This window comes from Pezoporus occidentalis, unplaced genomic scaffold (genome assembly GCF_034315485.1).
Source record: "Pezoporus occidentalis ecotype Australia unplaced genomic scaffold, CSIRO_AGI_Poc_V1 ctg202, whole genome shotgun sequence".
In the NCBI taxonomy this organism is placed as follows: domain Eukaryota; kingdom Metazoa; phylum Chordata; class Aves; order Psittaciformes; family Psittacidae; genus Pezoporus; species Pezoporus occidentalis.
Genome location: NW_026913879.1, coordinates 990,924 through 1,010,831, shown reverse-complemented (window position 1 = coordinate 1,010,831; position 19,908 = coordinate 990,924). Strand labels below are relative to the sequence as shown.

At 43.8% G+C, this 19,908-nt stretch overlaps 1 protein-coding gene across 2 annotated transcripts in view; it reads left to right on the top strand.

The window, feature by feature from the left end:
• Positions 1 to 19,908, top strand: part of KDM4B (lysine demethylase 4B) — a 64,218-nt gene that overhangs the window by 2,714 nt on the left and 41,596 nt on the right. For both annotated transcript variants that reach the window (XM_062618740.1, XM_062618739.1), the window contains exons 4-6: positions 1,044 to 1,237; positions 16,266 to 16,315; positions 18,689 to 18,792. In XM_062618740.1, coding sequence (XP_062474724.1) covers positions 1,044 to 1,237; positions 16,266 to 16,315; positions 18,689 to 18,792 — 348 coding nt within the window. The remainder of the gene's footprint in view (positions 1 to 1,043; positions 1,238 to 16,265; positions 16,316 to 18,688; positions 18,793 to 19,908) is intronic.

Here is a 19,908-nt window from a genome sequence, read left to right as displayed (position 1 = left end):
GTCTCCTCTAGGAACAGTAATTCAGAATTTAGAAACCTTAAAAAAGCAGGTATCTTTATTTTTCCGTTATTACCAAGGGGTGACTAAACTTCCCACCTTGATCCCGATCTTTATCATACTAGGTTTTTTTTTCCCCTTTGTTTTTAAAAGGAATAAAATGTGTCAGGGGAGGTGACAGAACCAGACACAAATGCAGGCTTTAGGAAAAGCAGCTTTTGCAATGGATTGAACATACATTGTGATTCCTTAAGTTCCTGTAAGCAGATATTAAAGAATGGAATTACCAGTCACACCTAAAGAATGCTCCCTGTTGGTGCAAGCAGTGAGGTGTGAGTGTCATGGAAGACATTCTCCTTCTGCATCAGCTCACTTTGCATCTTGCTTTCACCTGCTTCCTTTCTTCAGCCCTTTCCTCCCTGTCCCTCTTCAGGTTAATTTAGACAGCGTGAAGACTGAGCAGCTTGAGTTTCACTGTCTTGCAGTTACTCCAGCCAGCAGGACGAAGCTGGGATTGCTCACATACTTGAGTGCATATTAAGCACACTGGGGAAAAGGGGTGTGAAGGTGACTCTTAGTTTCCTTTTGGGTTGTATTACTCTTCAAGCAATCTCAAGGTTAAAGATTTTGCAGAGGCTTCTGACACTTTGGTCATATTGAAGTCTAGTGTTTCTCATCAGCTGATAAGTGTTCATCTAATGAAGAACATCTGGATGGAATATGGCATTGAGAGAAGTGTCTTTTACCTCTACTTGTGTTTATTAGTAGAATGGTTACTTAATGGTAGGATATCACATAGTACAAGTGCCTCTTCAGAGAGTGAGAAGCCAGCAGTCATCCCTTTGCCACAAAGCACTGGTAGCACATCCTTTTCCTGGTTATTGCTGAGCATTAAAAGTAGGCTTTCTGGAAGCAGATGGGATTAAATTAGCGTAGATGACATCAGGATATCCCCATTTTAAGGCACTGAAAGGAAGCTGTGGCTATTACTCAGTTATAGGAAGTTCAGATGTGTTCCAGTACAAAACATTTCTTTTGAATTACAGGATGTGGAAGAATGGAATATTGGCAATCTGAACACCCTCTTAGATATGGTGGAACATGAGTGTGGCATTATCATAGAAGGTGTAAACACTCCCTACCTCTACTTTGGGATGTGGAAGACAACATTTGCTTGGCATACCGAGGACATGGATCTCTACAGCATCAACTACTTGCATTTTGGGGAGCCAAAATCCTGGTAAGTGACAGAGTACTAAGCAGATGGTGATTATGTACCTTTACTCTCTACTTTGAGACCGCTGCAATATCTCTTTTTCCAAGTCCACCTATTTCCATCAATCTGATCTCTCTCTTCCCATTTTTTTTTCTCCTTTCCTATTCCACAATTGAAAAGAATTTTACTTCCTTTCATGCTAACTTGCTCAGAGGCCTGATTCCCATCTTTCTAGAAAGGAGCAGAATTAGGGAGACTTGCTGACTTCACAGGTAAAGCCAGATTTCAACAGCTTGGGGATTTTTGCAAAGTAATGCACAGGAGAGCACTTCCACTAATGTGGGAGAGCAAATGGTGACGGGAATATGGGGATGTTTCAGGTGCACTTTAATAGTGAAAGTCTGTTCTGCATGGAGCTGTAGGCAGGAAACATCTGTTACTTTAAAACTTCCAGGATTTGAATGTGCTTACAACTCCCAAGGACAAGGTGAGTCAAAGGGTTACTTTTTCAAGGTCAATTTGTAGAACACTGGGAAGCATTTTTCGTCCCTCTGATGCATAGACTGGTTTGAAAGGACTTTTCACAAAAAAAAAATCAATAGATAAGGGTGAAATGAAGAACCTGAGGAATCTGGGGTAAGTTACCAAGAGCTGGTGGTGTTCTTTCTCAAGCCTCCTACTTAAAAGCATAACCACAGAGACTTAGCAACCCAGAAGAGCTTTGCTGAAGATCTTGATGCGACTAATAAATATTGACATTTACGTGCAAATTGGAGTTTAAATGTCACTGGGAAGCTGCTGTCACTGTGCCCTGGCAGAGGCAGACAAGATCCTTCCATGTCCCTGCAGTATGAGTCTCCAGTGACACCAAGTATCTCCAGGCTCTTAGTGCCTGTGGGCATATAAGAGCTACTGACAGCAAAGAGACTGTAATGAATGGATGTAGTGTTCTTTTACAGTCTAGAAAAGGAGGGGCTGAATCTCTCTATTCAGCTCTAGTCTTCATGTGAACTTTAACAATCTTTCCAGCATGTCAGAAAATCTTTCCCTAGTAGATCTGAATCTTAGTCTCCCTCTTTCAAGCAGATGCACAAGAATTTTGCAGAATCTCTTATGATACGTCTGTTAAACGAGCTTGATCTCAAGAAACATCTCTGGAGTAGGAACAGAATGTGCCACTCTTTAGGTACTCTCAGTTTTTCCCTTCATTTTCAGCAGTGGTTCATTGAAACCCGGTTTTATTCAGTCCCCATCTCCAGTAGATGGTGCCACCAGCACACAAGAAGCACTTCCTCTCCTTTGCCCTGGTGACCACCAGCAGTGCCAGTGTCATCTTTGATGTGGTGGTTTCAGAACACAGGGGTTGGCTGCCTTAAGAGTTGTATGAAGAACTGACCTGAGGTTTTTAGGAGGGTCGTGCCATTGTGGCTGTGTCCAGCTGCTCTTTTCATACCTGCCTCTTAATCAGCCCTGCCTCATCTGTCTTCTGCTTGCTTTTTGTTCTGAACTCAGAATAGGGGATTATGGCTTTAAAAAGTAGCAATTAAGAACAGATCAGCTTGAAAAGAGAAGCTGATCCCAGCATGAAAGTAATGGCCGTTCCACAAACTCACACTGTTGGAGAACAGGTAATTCATGCATACTTCATTTTGGATTTATACCTCACCTAAACTGGTTTTCTTCTTGCATGCATCTTAGGAACTTCATGCTCTTGTTTGGTATATGTGGATATCCGCATACTGTGCGTATCATAAAGATGATATTCAAAACTCAGTGCGTGAAACTGTTCCCTCACCTTTACTAAACAGTGTTGTTTCCTTAAGTTTGCTGTTGTTTCCATGGGAAATATGGCTTGCATAGTAAAGAAAGAAACCAAAGAAGACTTCAGTCACTGCTGCTTAGAATAGAGATCATAAAATCATCTTGTAAAGTTGCTCGGGTGTTGGTGGTTAAAACTCAAAGCAGGAACATGCTCTGCACCTGCTTGGGTTTGGGTTTACTATGCTATTCGGTAAGTACTTTTCCCCCAGGGAGGGTTTTTATCCAGCCATTCTGTGTTTGTGTAGTCCTTTTATAGTAACTAGCTCTATAAACCTTACGCAGTTGGGGGAAGATGGGGATTTTGAGGACAGATCATGTTTTGGGCAAAACATTTTCCCTTTCAATGGAGTGTTCTTATTATACAGATGACAGTGTATAACACAAAACTGAATATATTGTGACAGGATGCTGCTGCTGGTTTGGCAAGCCTCTCTGCTGTTCCCTTAAGCATAAGGCAAGAGTATGCCACTTGCCCAAGTCATTTCTTCCATGTTCTTCACTATGACAGCTTCTGTTAATGAGTTCTTAAGGTCTTCTGTGGCTTCTGAGGAGTAAAGCTGAATACCCCTTGGAGCAGATCTGGAACTTTCCAGGTACCCGGGCAATCGCCTGTCTTCTGGTTGTGGTTGCAGTCATTGCAGAGCTCAGCTGGGGGAGCTCTTGGACTTCAGTGATGAAATTCCAGTGGTGCAGCCTGGCTTTACCCAAGGATGGCTGAAATGGTCTGGCTTTCTGGCACCATCTCTGTGGAAATTTCCCAGCTTTCTTCATCCTTTTTATAGTCTCTTTGACTCTAACAGTGATCATCTGAGAAGCACCTCAGGGGATAGCAGGAGTGTGGAGAGTTACAAAGCCTACCACTTTGGGCTGAGCTCTAAAATAGGAGGCAGAGTTATTGTTTGGCTGTCAGAGATATTTATGTAGTGAAACCAAGGACTCTGTAGTATTCTGCTTAAAATTGTCTGCTAAAAACCATAACTCCTCTTCATGTCTCTCATAAGTTATCTGAGGCTACTTTAACCCAGGCTGTGCATCCCAAGCCTTGCTTTGCAGGTAGTGTGTAGGAGTGATGAGAAGCCACCAGCTCTGCTTTCTTGTGAAGGAAGGTGAGAAGGGAATCTGGCCAATGGAGGTTGCTGAGTGGGTTCTGCAAGAGTTTCCTGTTCAATTGCTGTGGAATAGGTGCAGTACCTTCTTGGGGAGGTCTGCAGGATGTGTTTGGACCATGAGAAGCCACCTCAGTGGACAAAGATAAGCTGAGAAAGGAATCTGTCTCATGAGTCAGGGAGGATAGTTACTGACATAGGATTTCATATGGGTCTTTCATTTCTGTCTTTGAAATTCTGGGTTACAGCTCTTACACAGCATGTGCTTTGGGGACTGGGATTACCAATGAAACAAATATCTGAAGATGGCTTCTTTGTACAGCTTAAGGAGCATTTGCTTGGTCATACAGCTCCTTGATTAATGTGTTGCTGTCACTGCAGAGAAGTCCTGCTGCCAACACTTTCTTGTACTGTTTCTTTCCATAAGCAGAGTAGAGCAAGCTGCAGCAGTGTGAGCTGTCTGCACAGAGCTGTGTCACTGGGGGATGCAGGTTAAAAGCAGTGTTCAGCACTAAGTGAGGTACTTGAGCAGTAAAGGATCATCCAGTGATGAGGCAGAGGAAAGGGAGTGATGTAAGTCTCATTAAATGATTTCTCTGTGCCTGCAGATTGCACTCCATTTATTTCTGAAGTTCTTCCTTGTACTAAGAAGAATGAGCACTGTTACATATCTTTCTTTAGCCACAATGATTGCTGCTGCACAGATATCTACACTACCCCTTCCAGGTCACACTTGCCTTGCATCGAAGATGCACAGCTTTTCTGATGTGCTGTTGCTCACACGTATGCAGCTGGTCCATGTTGTAGCCACACTGCTGTTGGTATGAACTGGCAAATCAGGCTGACAGGCTGGAGAGGTCACGCAGGAGGTGTGGGCACTTTGCATCAGAGCTGTTGTGTAACTCGGTGTTGGGCTGCTCAGGCAGGGAGCTGCCAGCTTGAGGCTCCTGCTTGCTTGTTTCCCAGATGACAAAAGAATGCCCCTCTCCCATTAGTAGTTTAATTACAACCTTTTCACAGTCTTTGTTTTTTCCAAACTTTGAATGTATTTCATTTTGCAGCCCTGTATTAAACCTCTTGTGGTAGGAGCTTTTACTGTATCAATTATACATATTATGTATAATTACCTTATACGTTCGTATGCCGAGAGCTAAAATAGAGCATATTGTCAAACGATGCTAAGAGAAGATTTTTATAATGACAGAAGCAACAAAACTGAATGCCAAGCCTCATACTTCATGGTTATTATGGCATTTTATTGAGGAGCGTGTGTGTCTCAGCCCTTGCAGTTTCAGAAGTGTATTTTTAAACCCTGCAATACCCCACCGTTGCTTTGTTTCATCTCTACCAACATGTGCAATAGCCACCTGAGGGGCTTCCTGTGGGAGAGAAGTGCTGAAGGAAATGTTAAATCTCACTAATGGGAATGTGATGGATGTTCTTTGGAGGTGGAAAGTCTCTATCTTGTTTTGTCAACACCGTAACACCTGACTGGGTAAGAAGGTATTTTGTGGCTGATCTTGCTGTATAGCAACAATATTTAATGTACCTTCTGTAAGTACTAATGGGCTCTCACACTGTATTGGTTCAGAAGCTGCAGGTGTGAAACCAGAGTGACACTGGGGACAGTAATTGATTTTATGAAATGTCCCTGTTTCCTTATCATGATGGATGTTTAATCCCCTTTAATTAAAGCAGGGAGCCAGCTTTAGCTTTTAAGTTATATGGTCTTCTCTCCAAAACATTCCCTTGCTGAAAGTGGATCATGCCTAATCTGTTTGCCTTTGCTATCACAAAGTGTGCTCTATGCCAGAACGGCAGTTTATGTGGAATTAAGGACAAATTACCAAAGGCATTTTAAAATGATGTGATTAGCTGAAAGCAGTGGTCAGAGCTACAGTTACCTGTTAAGAAAGCACTTCTGGACTTCTGTAGTGAAAGCCTTAAGACTGCTTATTTGAAAGTCCCCAGTGTTACTAGAAGGCTTTGTTGGCTGAAGTACTACGGAATTCCTGCCTACTTTCCTTCAGGAGTAGGGTAAGTCTGTCTGTAGGAATCAAGGAGCACGAGTCCTTGAGAGGACTTGCTTGTCACATCTACAGTTAATAAACTCGTAGTATCTGTTATTGATGGAGACTAGGGAAATCTCCCATTTTCTACCAGTGTTAGGATGGGGAGATTGGAAGGAAGATGTGATTGTTCCCCTGGGAGAAGGTTGTAAAAGGAGCCCTCTTTATTCTTGGCTACAAGCATACACCAAAGCAGCAGCAGATCTGAAGTGCTGAGGGTCTTGCTGCTGATTTCAGTTGTCATTGTTGTCTTAGGGAGCATTGCAGCTGTCTCAGAACTCTTGTCCTCTCTTGCCCCCAGGATAGAAAATATTAATCCCTGGAAAACTACCTTGGAGAAAGAAAATGACTTAATACTATCCCGGAGCGTAACTCTTCCAGCTTGTCTTCCTTATCCCCATTTCCCCAGCATGGTATTCCGAACCATCCCTCTGCTTTGACACACTCTACATACGTTGCAGTTTTCTGGGAGCTGGATGTCCTCTCATTTAAAGCAGATGGGCTTAATGGTTGATGCTGAATTGTATGGCAGCAGCGGGGAAGGACGCTTGGCCTTTGCATCATTTACTGCCTTCTATTCTATTCCCTCAGAGGGCCAGTGCACAGGGTGCTTGAATTGATCAGATGTGACTCTAAGTGTTGATTATTGGGATCTCTCCCTTGCACCCTGTGAGTTCCTTAAAGTGAGGTTAGCTGGAATCACAGAGCTGTTTTGCTCTTGAGGGGGCTGAGGACTCTGAATTAGTTACCCTGACTTTTTGTTTTGCTCCATATGGGTAATTCCCTCCCTCCTCCCCCCCCCCCCCCCCCCCCCCCCCCCCCCCCCCCCCCCCAAGTTTTACTTTTGCTATTTCTTGGCATTAGGGAATTCAAAGGAAGATTTTTGCAGCCTTTGCTCCCTCGATGCCCAAGGTCTGCATCAGCCTTCCGTGTGCAATGTGTGAGTGAGGTTGTTTTGCTCTTAAATGAGTGCACACATTTGCTGTTTGTGTGTTCCACTCTGACAGTAGAGATTTATAGGCTTGTTGGGGTGGAGTGGGGGAGAAAGGAGGGGCACAGGAAGGCCATTGGGCTATGATGGGCTCCTTGCAGCTCACAAATTTCCTTCCTGCCTCTGCTATCCCATGTAATCTGTTTTACAGTCCGGCAGCTTTGGATGGGGAAAGAGGAGAATTTATGGTGATGGTTGATTTATAGATTAACTGCAACACCATTTGCTCTCGGGCAGCTTTGGCAAAACAAACCCCTTTTCTGATGATAAAAGGGAGAGAGGAAGGCACAGTGATACCCATTAAAGGAAATAAAATGAAAGGGAGAGAGAAAGCATGGCTGGGCAGAACAGCTTTTCACTCTCCTACCCCTTCCAAAACTGTTATAGGTGAAAGCTGCTTTGGAACAGGCTTTCTGCATTGAGAATCCACGTGCATGTTGATCTGCTCAGAGGTTCATGAAAGGAGTGATATATCGAGATGCAGAGTTGTATCCCCCTGTAATACCCTGCTAAATGGGAGCGGTGCAGCAGTGAGTTATTAATACAGCCTTTCAGCTTCATACACCGCAGTCATTAGTTAATCAATACAAACCACTCTACTGCTAATACTCAGGCGAGGCTGCCCTCGGGTCTGAGCTGGGCTGTACCTCCTGGAGGTGGTGCTGTGGGTGAAGGATGATGGAAATCTGGTGGGGAAGGGAACAGTGCTCGGTGCCAGGCTGCTCTCAATCCCAGGGGTCAGCACATTGTACAGAGGCTGGAGGAGCTCTGAGCTGTGTTGTGTGGATTATCTTCCCCATCAGGTGCTTGTGATTGGAACAGTGGAGGTTTTTCTTTTTAATAGATTGTTGTTGTGTTTTATTATGCTGTTGTAGACAGATTATGGAAAGGTATTTTTTTGCGATGCAGAGGAGGCACAGTGTTCTGGGGCGGTAGGACTCGTGTTGTCTGTCTCCCTTCAACCTCATCAAACACTGAGAGGAAATGCCAGGAAGATCAAGCCAAAGTCTTGGACTGATGGGGACTGAGGAGGGACTGTGACTCTAAGAAAAGAGATGAAATTTGCTCAGCAGCCAGCTGGATGCTCATACCCATTTGGTCTCCCTCCTCCTTTCACTCAGCTCTGTGCTGTGTATGTGCTTCCTCTTCCAGAGTCCTCTTTCTGTTTCTGGTCCAAATCCACCCCATGCAAGGGGCATGGTATTAATCCATACTTCAGTGCCATTTTTGTTTCAGTCATGCATTTTATGTCCATCTTGATGGGCCTGTTTAGTTAGTTTGCTGAAATGATAAACTCTTGGAGGCTGGGGTTCACCTGTGACTTGTGGTACCTAACTCAGCGAAGTGGAGATCCTTCTGATCTGTGCTTTGTAGCTCTCCATAATGATCTTGGAAGGTGGTAACGCTGCTGTGTGATCACATCCTCCTTTGCACAGCAGTGTCTTCAAATGGGCTCCTACTCCACCGACAGTGTTTAAGGCATGCACTGCTGTTTCCGCCAGCACTAATAATTCATCACAGCTCAGTGGTCCCAGGCTGGATTGTGAGAAGCACGTCTTTGATCCAAGAAGGCTCTTGCTGCAACTCATTCGTGTGTTTTGAAAGTGTCTGCTCAAAGCTCAGGCCTGATTTGAAATGAAGATCTGTGGAAGTCTGACAGGATCACAGATTGGTTTTAATAACTGAGGCTTTTGAACGGTGTACTCTGCCACTGAGACAAGATGGGAGGGAGATGGGCTTCCATGCTTCATATAACTCTTTCAGCCTGATCTGACTTGGGCCCTGGGGGAGAATGAGCTTGCAGATTCTGCCTTGGCATGGCGCTGAAAGCAGGGGCTGGAAGCACCAGAAGGAAGCACCAGTGGTGCTGCAGAGCTTTGTCTTTATTCACATTTTGTCAACGCTTTGGCAGAAATCAGCAGGGATTTTTTTTTTCTTTACTCAGCACAGAAAATTGACATTGGGTGATGCCAAGTGCAGTGCAAATGGAGTTTAAAATAACAGAAGCCTATAGGAATGACAGTACTTAAATAGCACTCTGCATCCTGCATCCTCTGAGTGCCACGCAGTTGTTAACTAGTTAATGTTCTGAGGTTTCCATCCACTTCATTTCTCACTGACCAATCAACATGACAAAGGGGATCAAGTAGAAGAAATAAAGGAAACTTTACACACTGTGCCACTGATCTTCATCATGTCTTAGCTGAAACACTTCTAGCTTTGATGCTAACAAGAACATAGGCCCTAGCTTCAGAGTAGTAGCTGTAGTTTGAAACAGTGCAGCTGGGTGGGTGAGGAGCATTAACCCTTTGGAATTTGTTTTTCCTCAAGAAAAGAAGAGTGTCAGTGCATTGTCATGGCAGTGGCATTGTACCGCCAGTGTAAGGGGGTTCCTAATCCAAAATACCTTTCCTTGCTAGCAAGCAGATTCCTTTTGTTCTCCTGTAAGCAATTATCCATCAGTTTTTCCAAAAGCAGCGAGCAGGAGCGTGGCTGTGCCTCTGCACTGTGAAGGAGGCCAGTTGGTACAAGGCAGGAACATCTGTGATCTCCCCTGGTTACCTTCTTTCCCCTTGTTGCTTGAGTTGCAGTGAGGTAATATAAGGTCTTTGAAGCCTGATCTTCACTTGTATTTAGATTTCTACAGTGTCCACTGCAAAAAGCAAGCAGGAATTAATAATGGTGCCAGTTTGGGGAAATAAATCTGATGTGAACAGGTTCTTCAAAACAAATACTAGAGCATGGCAAGGGGATGTATATTGTAGTCATTCATCTCTGTTGAATTGTGTAGTAATTATCTTCTTGGCCAAAGTGAATGAATAAATGATTTCATAATGTTTTTCCCCAAACACCTTTTCTTAGCAAAATGCCTTCTTCATGCTGCTCATTCACTGCATGCAGAAGCAGACTATGGCTTTATTTGTATGGGTGGAAGGAGAGTCACTCCAGTGTGATTTGTAATTGTGTGCTTTGTGCCTGGCATTTGTTGCGATGAAGCTAACTGGACTGGTACATGGGTACCATTTCCAGGAGCAGATGGCTGTTCATATTAAGCTCTCTGCTTTAAAATAGTATTTAAAAATTGCATTAGAGTTCTGGAAAAATCTCCTTTCTGTCGTCATTGAGGTTTGGGTTAGTGAGCCCCTAGGAAAGCAGCCAAACGTTCAGTGGTTTTGTGCAAATCTTGTAGTTACGACTTCAGGTGTACCTCTTAAACTCATATATTTAATACTCTTTCTAGCCCATGGTGACTTTAAGGGTTAAGGAGTCTTTTAGCAGTGTGTGATTGGCACAGGTTAAGTTTGATTCTGATCTTCCAACAGTCAATCCATAAGGATTTGATCCCAATGCCAGAGTAACCTGAGAGAATTCTGCCCATCATCACTGGAAAGCAAATGGAGAGTTTGCAATTGCACAGACTGTAGTTTCTTAAGGGAAGAAGGAAATTCCTCATCTTACTTTACTGTTCTGTTAGCAGCAATCCTGCTTGTTGGTTCTTCATGTTGTGCTTGGCAGTGGGGTTGACAATCAGGCAGCACAGAAGAGATCTTACCCAGTGAAATAAGCCCTGTGGTCCAAGCGCTGGGAATGCTGACTGTGAGCCAGGCCCTTTCTGGGCAGGTTTGGTCCTGATTTTCTTCCTGCGCTGGTTCCCAAAGGATTGTATTGGAGCAGCTGCCTGCAGAGCTCATTTTTCCCCAAGCCTTAGAAGACAGGTTGATTTGGTGCCTTGTGTAGTTGTAATCTTGTTCTGTCATTACCTATTTACTCCTTAGTATGGCTTTTTGAGCAGATACTCCCCAGCCTCTGTGTTTATCTTTCTTCCTATGTGTATTTCAATAAAAATGTCATTATTTGAAATCATTGACACTGCTGGTTAAAGATACTGAATTCCATCATCCATTGTCCTGTGAAATGATCCATTAAAGATAAAACTGCACACACTCGATAAAGGTTCTTTCCTAGGAACAAGGAGCTCTCTGATCCATGTGTGATCTTATCTCCAGAGCGTGTGTTTGCATTCTAGATGTAAAGGAGCCACAAAAGAAGGGGACAGACAAGAGAGGCCAGAGATTTTCCTTTCCAAATAGTGATCGTGAAGAGGGAAATTGGATACTTACAGCGAATTCACCCTGGGATAACCTCAGATATTGATGAAGAGAAGAAGAAAGGGAGTTAATTTCTGTCTTTTAACAAACTGGGAGGGAGACGCAGATCAAGGGAGGTTAAACAGGGAGGAACAGAGAAGTGACCATGAAAGAGAGGGAGGTGACAGCAGTATCGACAAAGGACCAATCCGTTCTTGTTGAAATGCCTTTTTTGTTCATACTGGCTGCAAACCAGCTTAAAAACAGTGTGGAAAAAACTACTTTTGTTGCTCTGAGCTTTTATTTGACACTGTGAGGAGATGTCAGGTTCTAAGAGTTTTACCTGGTAGAGAAATTAGGCCTTAGAAGCAGGATATGAACTTTGCAAATGAGGGACCACCTCTCTGCAGTGATGGTTTTTAACAGCTTCTATTGAGTGATAAATACATTCTTGATAGACTAAGGGATTTTCTTTGGAGGCATTTCTGCTGTTGTGGGGGGCTAAAGATGTTGAAGATCAGGGTTCAGATTATGCATTTATGGACTCACTTTGTCTTCCAGAGAGTGAAATAATAGCTTTTTATTCTGCCTGTCATGTACGAGAGTAGGCTGGCATTTGAATCTTCAAAGGGTCGGTATTCTTGACACAACTAAATCTGCTTTGAAGACACATAACTGACCTCCAGTTTGACACATGGTCTTAGACATTTAAAATGTGCTGTTCTCTTGGTTTCTGTTCCTTATTCCAGTAATTAGAGCATGTTAAACTGTGTGGGGCCTGTTTGGCCAGACCTTGTGCAGACCCTGTGAAATTAACTTTCTTACCTTCTCCTATGGATTGCGCTGAAGTGACATTTCCAAGGCCTTGTGATTGAACCCCCTCCTGCCCAGGGAGACCAGAGAATGGGTGCACAAGATTTCCTCATCTAAGGACTGCTTAATTGCTCTGAGTTGGTGCCTCAGCTTTTGGGAGGGGCTGAGCTGAGGGGCAGGATGGCCAGGTCCTCTGCCAAAGCCATAGCTTCAGGTGAGAACAGTCCCTCTTAAACAGGAAGACACCAGCAGAGAGGGCATGAGCAGGCTGAGGATTGCCTTTGATGTGGAGAAGGTATTTAACAGCTTTCAGTGCCCAAGGAGAAGAACACATTGACTTACAACCCCTTTGGAGAAGCTGCAGTGAGGAAAGAATCGGAGTTTGACTGCAAAGTCCCTGAAGAGCCTCTGATGCTGGAAGTTGCTGCTGTAGTGAATTCCCTGTTCTGTTATCCCTGGGTGACTTCGGAGCTAGTCCTTGCATCCCAGGATGGTCTGTCTGCTCTTTCTCACTGACACACTCGTTACATTCTTAACTCACAAGACATTTGCTTATTTATTTTCATTGTTCCTGATAATAATTCTTAGCCATTAGAGGGGAAAATTGTATTCAGAAATGCTGTTTCACACTTTATTTGTTTGATGATTTAGAGCGATGGAAAATAGCACATTTGCTGGCTTTTATAGTCTGATAATTATCTGCATCCATCAAGCCAGATTCCAGGGGAATAAACAAAACACCAAGAAAATTACACTATTAATGGCATCCTTTATGGCAGATAGGAAGGATCTTGCTTTTATGTTAAGGATAAAAAGGGGACTGTCCAGTTCAAGTTGTGTTAACAAAAGACACCACTGTCGGGAGGTGACTGGCCAATGCATTTGTTGCTTTAGGGCAAATACCATGACCCTGGTGTCTGGGAATTACAATCAGTTTTGCTCAGGAACTCAGCAAACTATACAGGAGTAGAGATCAGAAATGCTGGGAATGGCTTTTGTGAAACAAGTGGGGAAGCTGAAAGTCTTCTCACATACCACAGCAAGTTCTGTATTAATTCATTTCAGGGAACTGCTCTTGTTTTTGTAGAAGGAGTAGCAAAAGGTAATTTAGAAGGATCAGGATATTACTTTGAGATTGTTGGCTTCGGGGGAAGATGACATTTGAGTCATACACCTATAACTTGAGATTCGTTTCTTCCCTGTTCTGTAAATCTTGTGTTCCCTGGCAAAGCAGCAAGCCATTATTCATGCCTAATGTGACAAATCGCTGAGCAGCAGGTTTTCAGCTTAAGCTCAGCCCTTTGTCTTGGTCAGCCACTGCAAGGCTGGCCCTTGGAGCTCCATACTTAAGGCACTGGTGCCTTGGTTCATTTGCAAGCCCAGTTGCTTGCAGGTTTGATAGGTCTAAAACCCGTTGCTGGTTTAACACTACATTGACTTCTCTTTTACTGGGGAACCAGGCTGAACCAGGAGGGGCAGATTCTGCACTCGAGGACAATGAGTATTTTCAGCAGTGTTGTGTGTTCTCTTGGCTGTTGCAGATGTTTGCTCTGATGCAGCAGCAGTCTATTAAAAGATGGTTATTAAGAAGGGCTGTTAAAATATTGATGCTGCCACATTCACTTCCCTTTGGTTGAGCTTGTTGGGGGCAATGGAAAATCCTTGCTCTGTCTTTGCTGTGGTTTAAAGGAAGCGTCTGTTGGAAGCTGTGGTTCAGCTGGTCCTGCTCTGTGCCCAGTTCAGGCTTGCCCAGGCAGAGGGATATCATGAACCTGCTTTATGGTCCATACTACTGGTTGGGAAAACCCCACCTGAAAAGTATTCCCAGTCATGCATATAGAAAAGAAAATGATTGGATGTGCTTTACCAGGCAGCATCTTGTCACTTGGCTCTGGAATGAAAGCCATTTTGCTGTGAGCTGAGCCCCAGCCTGTGGGTGCAGGAGGGGTGGTAACAAATCCTACCGGATGACAGCATTTTGTCAGTTCCCTCTGCCAAGGAGGTTTGTCCCCAACAAGTGCCTGGCAGTTTTTCATGGTGAAAGCAGGAGGATGATGCCATAAGGTTGTGCACAAAAGCCAGCCCTTGGTGGATGCTGATAATGCTCAATAACAGCACTCCTTTGATTGCAGCAGTTTTTAATCTTTCCGTGTCACCTCCATTGTTCTTGTACCTTGTAATCAATCATTTCATGTCTAGATTGAGCGAGCTCAATCTGTGCCATGCTTGCAGGAGCCTTCTGTTGCTCTTGCTGGTTTTAAATAGCAGCCCAAAGTCTTCCTTTATTGCCTATCTCTATGTAAATCAGTCGGATCTGTGAGTGTAACTTAAAGCAGAATTTGACCTACTTTGAATTCTCTTCTGCAGTTGATATTTTGAATTCCTAAGAATAAATGCAGAAGGACAGAGGTTCAAAGACTGGCCCAAAGAGAAGTTAATTTCTAAACCTGGAGCCAGCTGTTACCAAGAGGCTGTTGTGTGGTTGGGCGTTCTGATTTGTGTATTATTCCATAGAGTTCTTCTAAAGAAGCTGGAATTCCTCCTTCCTTGCTGGTTTCTATCCAAACAAGTCCTTTTTCTTTTCTCTCTGTGGACTGTTCTCCAAAGCTCAGCTTGGCTTTTTGCAGGCTGCAGTCTCAGATAACACAATAACCATGTTCCAATGTATTAAACTTTGAACATCCTCAAGATTTAATTAATCTTATCTTTACAACTCCCAATTACAGGCACTAATGAAGTGAAGGTTGCATTGTAGACTGGGGATATTACATTAATCATCTGCAGCCTTGGAGCCATAAATGAGTCCTTTCCCAATCCTTCAGCACTTTTCCCAGAAGGAATGGAATGTCTCCTTTCCCTGTTTTAAGGGATGTTAATCCTACAAAGAAGCTTTGGATCGGGATTAGTTTTATCACATTTATGTAAGTGATGAATGGGCTTTGTAAGGGGAAGGTTCTGAGCTTTGTCCCAGACAGATGAAATTGAATTGTTTGATAATTATGCCGTTGCAGGCACTGTCAAACTTTGGTCAGAGGATGTTGGGAGACTGTTGCTGCATTTATTATTTTATAAGATTAGGTGCTACATAGTGTTTTCCCTTCAATTTCATTTAAGCCATCAGTTGAAATCGGCTTAATGTCTAAATCTTGAAGCATCCTATGTATGATTTCTGTCCTTTGTTATCCTTCCTAACCTGGCAGAGCACAACAGGTAAGCTTGGGTTTTGTACAAAAGCAGTACAGGAGAGGTCTTCTATCTGTTTTCAGACATCCTGATGTAAGTAGAGCAATACTGTTCACCTGTGTGGTTGCCCACTGCAATATCCTGTTTGCAGCCTGTTCTAATGAGCTGTGAGGATTTTGATGTCTTTATTGGAAATAACAAAAATAATGGATGTTTTATTATTCGCATTGAAGCAGAGTTATAGCTGGCAATAAATGTCAGTGAGGGAAATGTAAATTCTCAAAACTCTGTTACAAGAAGTGCTACAAGCACCACATTTGATTTGATGCAGTGTGTGAACAGTAACTTACAGAATTCCATTGACATTAGAATGTGTTGTCATGTTAAATGTGTCCCAGGATCCCAGCCTGGTTTGAGTTGGAAGGGACCTTAAAGCTCATCCAGTTCCAATCCCTGCCACAGGCAGGGACATCTTCCACTGGAGCAGCTTGCTCCAAGCCCTGTCCAACCTGGTCTTGTAGATACAGCAACGAACACATCCCTCCTTCACACCTTTCCAGTCCATCTGCAGTTAGTTGTGTGTTAATCTGTATCACAGGTTTTGTTTTTCAGGTATCTTCCCAGCAGAAACCATGGCTGCTCTTCCCTGTACTGATTCGTTTCTCTTTTGTCTAGTGCTGTGTCATCCCTTTGTCTTCTCAGTGTTTTCTTCTACCTTGTGAACTCCTGTGATGCTGTTGGGAAACATGAAGGCAAATGACACACATAACCTGTCTGAGGACTTTGAGTGAATTACGGGCCTTCTTCCGTGTATTACGTGTGACTGATACCTTCCAGCCTTAGGAGATATTGGTGTTATTTCCAGCCATTATTTGTGAATGTGCCATGCTACAAGTTCTGACCACACTTGTTTCCAGCCTTTGTTTTCTTTTGCTGTTTTTACATTAGTGATGATTTTCTTCTGTGTCAACTCTCTCCCAGGTATGCCATACCTCCTGAGCACGGCAAGAGATTGGAACGCCTGGCAAAAGGTGAGCTTTGCTTCAGAGAATCACAGAATCCCAGCCTGGTTTGGGTTGGAAGGGACCTTAAAGCTCCTCCAGCTTCAACCCCTACCACAGGCAGGGACCCCTTCCACTGGAGCAGCTTGCTCCAAGGCCCTGTGTCCAACCTGGCCTTGAGCACTGCCAGGTATGGGGCAGCCACAGCTTCTCTGGGCACCCTGTGCCAGTGCCTTGGCACCTTCATTGTGTTTGGACTTGTACCTTCCTCCTGTGTTTGGACCAACACATGGGTATGTTCTTGGTGGAACCCAAAGCATGGCAGGGGAGAATCCTGCCCTTGTTTGGAACAGATTGATAAGGACTTGTCTTCAAACTGGTTCTTCCAATTCTCCTGCGAGAGCTGCTTGGTGAACCTGCTGCATTGGTAGAATGGCTTCAGAGGCAGAAAACCTGTGGCTGAATTTTCCTACTGGTACAACTTGCCAGGTTTTCTAAAAGTTACTTTTTAAGCTATTAAGAGCTAGTAAATCCAGATGACCTGTAGGATCTGCAGTACCAGTGTCTGACATAAGTAGAGCATAAGTCTCTTGCTCTTTGTAACTTACTTTTACTGATGATCACTATCTAGTGGTTGGCGATGTATCAACCAGAAGCAAATTATCAATGATCTCATCTTTACGTTAGTTTTCTGTTGCTTAATACCTTTAGTAGTTGGGATGGGTGATGTTTTGAAACAACAGTGAAGTAGAATTACTACTGCTTGGGCATTCTTCCTGCCCCATGCATCAGTGGTTTATACTATGAGGAAGTTTACTATGGAGAAATGACTGTGCAATTAATATGGAAAATGAATAGTGGAGCTGTAAATGGGCACACTGGGAGAGCAGTGGAGCCCATGGAGAGAATGTTAATGTGTTGCCATGTTATTGGTGCTAATCACTTAAAATGTGCTTCTTTATTAGTAGCCTTAATGAGAGCCACTTAAACTGTGCATTAAAAAGAGAAACTGCAGAGAGGGACGACAAGCTGGTAGCAGACAGTCATAATTCTAATGGAAATGCTTTTAGGACAAAAATACAAGAAAATCTGGAATCCAGTAATCCTTTCCACTTCCTGAAACCCTTTCCATTGCCTTTCATCCATTAGTTTTGTTTCCAGACCTTGGGTTATTTATTTTCCTCAATGGTGATGGGTGTTGATCCTTGTGAACACATAATTTGTTACTGAATCACCCACTTGGAGTGAAACACATGGTCTTGAAGCAAAGGGTGTTACATTGGTTGAGCTGCCATTCCTGGGAGTAAAGTGCTGACATCAAGGGGTTTAGGTTTTATATTGCAATTTGAGTGTGTTTAATTATTTGTGATGGGTGTGATAGCTCAGTGTGGCTCTTGTAGCTCTTTAGTAATGGTGCTGAGATGCTGAGTCAGCTCACACTGGCTCTGCGAGCATTGTGAGTGACCACTGTGGCCAGCGAATGTGTGTTCCCCCTTCCACTGCCTTGTGAGGAATATTAACATCTAAGCATTAACATGCTTATTTTTTTCCTTTAAGGGGGTGATACATAGGGCAGATTGGTCTGGAACCATAGAATGGTTTGGGTTGGAAGGGACCTTAAAGCTCATCTGGTTCCAACTCCCTGGACGGGCAGGGACATCTCACACTAGACCATGTCACCCAAGACTCCATCCAACCTGGCCTAGAACACTGCCAGGGATGGAGCATTCACCACTTCTGTGGTTCCAGTGCCTCAGCACCCTCACAGGAAGAGCTTCTTCCTTATCAACCTGAACTTCCCCTGTTTCAGTTTGAACCCCACCCCCTGCCCTGTCGCTCCAGTCCCTGATGAAGGGTCCATCCCCAGCATCCTTGTAGCCCCCTTCAGACACTGGAGCTGCTCTGAGGTCTCCACGCAGCTTCTCCTCTCCAGGCTGACCAGCCCCAGTGTTCTCAGCCTGGCTCCATGCGGTGGAAAAGGACATGTTCATGTTCAGAGGAGGTGGTGCATACTTGTTGCTTTTGCCTTGTTCCTATTCAGAAAAAGGCTGGCCCAGGGGTGAGGTCGAGCCAGAACTCGAGCCAGACAGGTTCTGGTTCTTAATGTGCTAGCTTTTACTGAGATTTTGGCCAAGATACTCACTCCCAGACACAAGAGACTTGGACTGCTCTCAATTTAAATGGAATTTAGACTTGATGTGCCTCAACGTGCAAGGCTTTGTCACAAAATTGATGTGGTATTTTAAGCAAGGAGGGATGTGCTAATTACAGCTTCAGTTGTGTGCTTGTTGTCTTGATCTATATATTTAGGCAGGTTTTGATTTTGTCAGCTTCTCTCTACTTAAATCCTTGATTTGATACAAGATTCCTTCAGCGCCTGCTCCTCTTTTATTGTCTTTACAGGATTTTTTCCAGGAAGCTCTCAGGGATGTGATGCTTTCCTCCGTCACAAGATGACCCTCATTTCACCCTCAATCTTGAAGAAATACGGCATTCCTTTTGACCGGGTATGTACGAAGGATGCATTGAACACACTGGTGGGTTGTTGAGGTGCACAAAGCACCGCACCCCTCTCCTAAGGAAACAATTCGTCACAGGCCTGAGGAGCAGCTTGCTTCATTTCTAAACGCATTATTATGCTGAGTGTATCCTATCAGTTTAAACCAGGTGCCTGCCTGTAAATGAGGATTTGTGGTTTGGCTGAAACACTCGCTGTGAAGTGCCTCTCTTCATAAGAGCTTTCACTAGAACTAACTTTGTCAACTGGGGAGCCTCTGCAGGTGGAGAGGGGCAAACTGTAATACAAATGCTGGGGCTTATCAATGGGCAGCATAACTCACTGGGAATTTTGGAACACACTTTTTTCTCCTGGATCCAGTATGAACCAAGAACTGGAGCTGGATGTACTGGTTCAGTTGTGTAAGCATTCACTGTACACCAGGCCAGTGAGGATCCATGAAATCTCTTAAGCGCTCTTATTTGAAATGAGGGGTCAGGTTTATTTGGTATGATCATTTTAATGTGCTTATTTTTAAAGTCTTCCGGCAAGAAGTAAATGTCTTCAGCCAGGTGTGCTTACTGTGGACTTAACACAATCAAACAGCTACTGCTGCTGCATGCTGCCAGCACACAGAGCCTGTCCTGCCTTTGGATGTGGAAAAGGAATTGAGTTAGAGGTACTGGGAGTCTTAACTCCAAACTCCAACGGGAAGTAGCAGAGGATGCTTGGTTCAAATTGATTTCATCCTTCCCCATCCCCTTTGCATCATCATCTGTGGGTATTATGGCTATTTTTTTCTAAATAAGAGCTCTTGAATTCTGGTATTTTTTTTTTACGTGGTTTTTTGGAGTTATTCCACCTGAGACAAAGTATTGAACCTATTTGATGAGCCTGGTGATTCTTTAAGATGGAAGTAAAAGATCTGGGCTCTTTTATAGCATAAGAGCTATGAATTCATTCAATTTACTGCTCCAGGGACTGTTTCATTTTTCCTAGCGGGAGGCTGTGATGAATGAAATTTGAAGTGTGATCAAGCAGTTTATGAGATGAGCTCGCTGTCAGGGCAGGGGAGAGTAGCATGGAGCAATGTGGTGCTTATGGTTCAACATCAGTGGCCAGACTT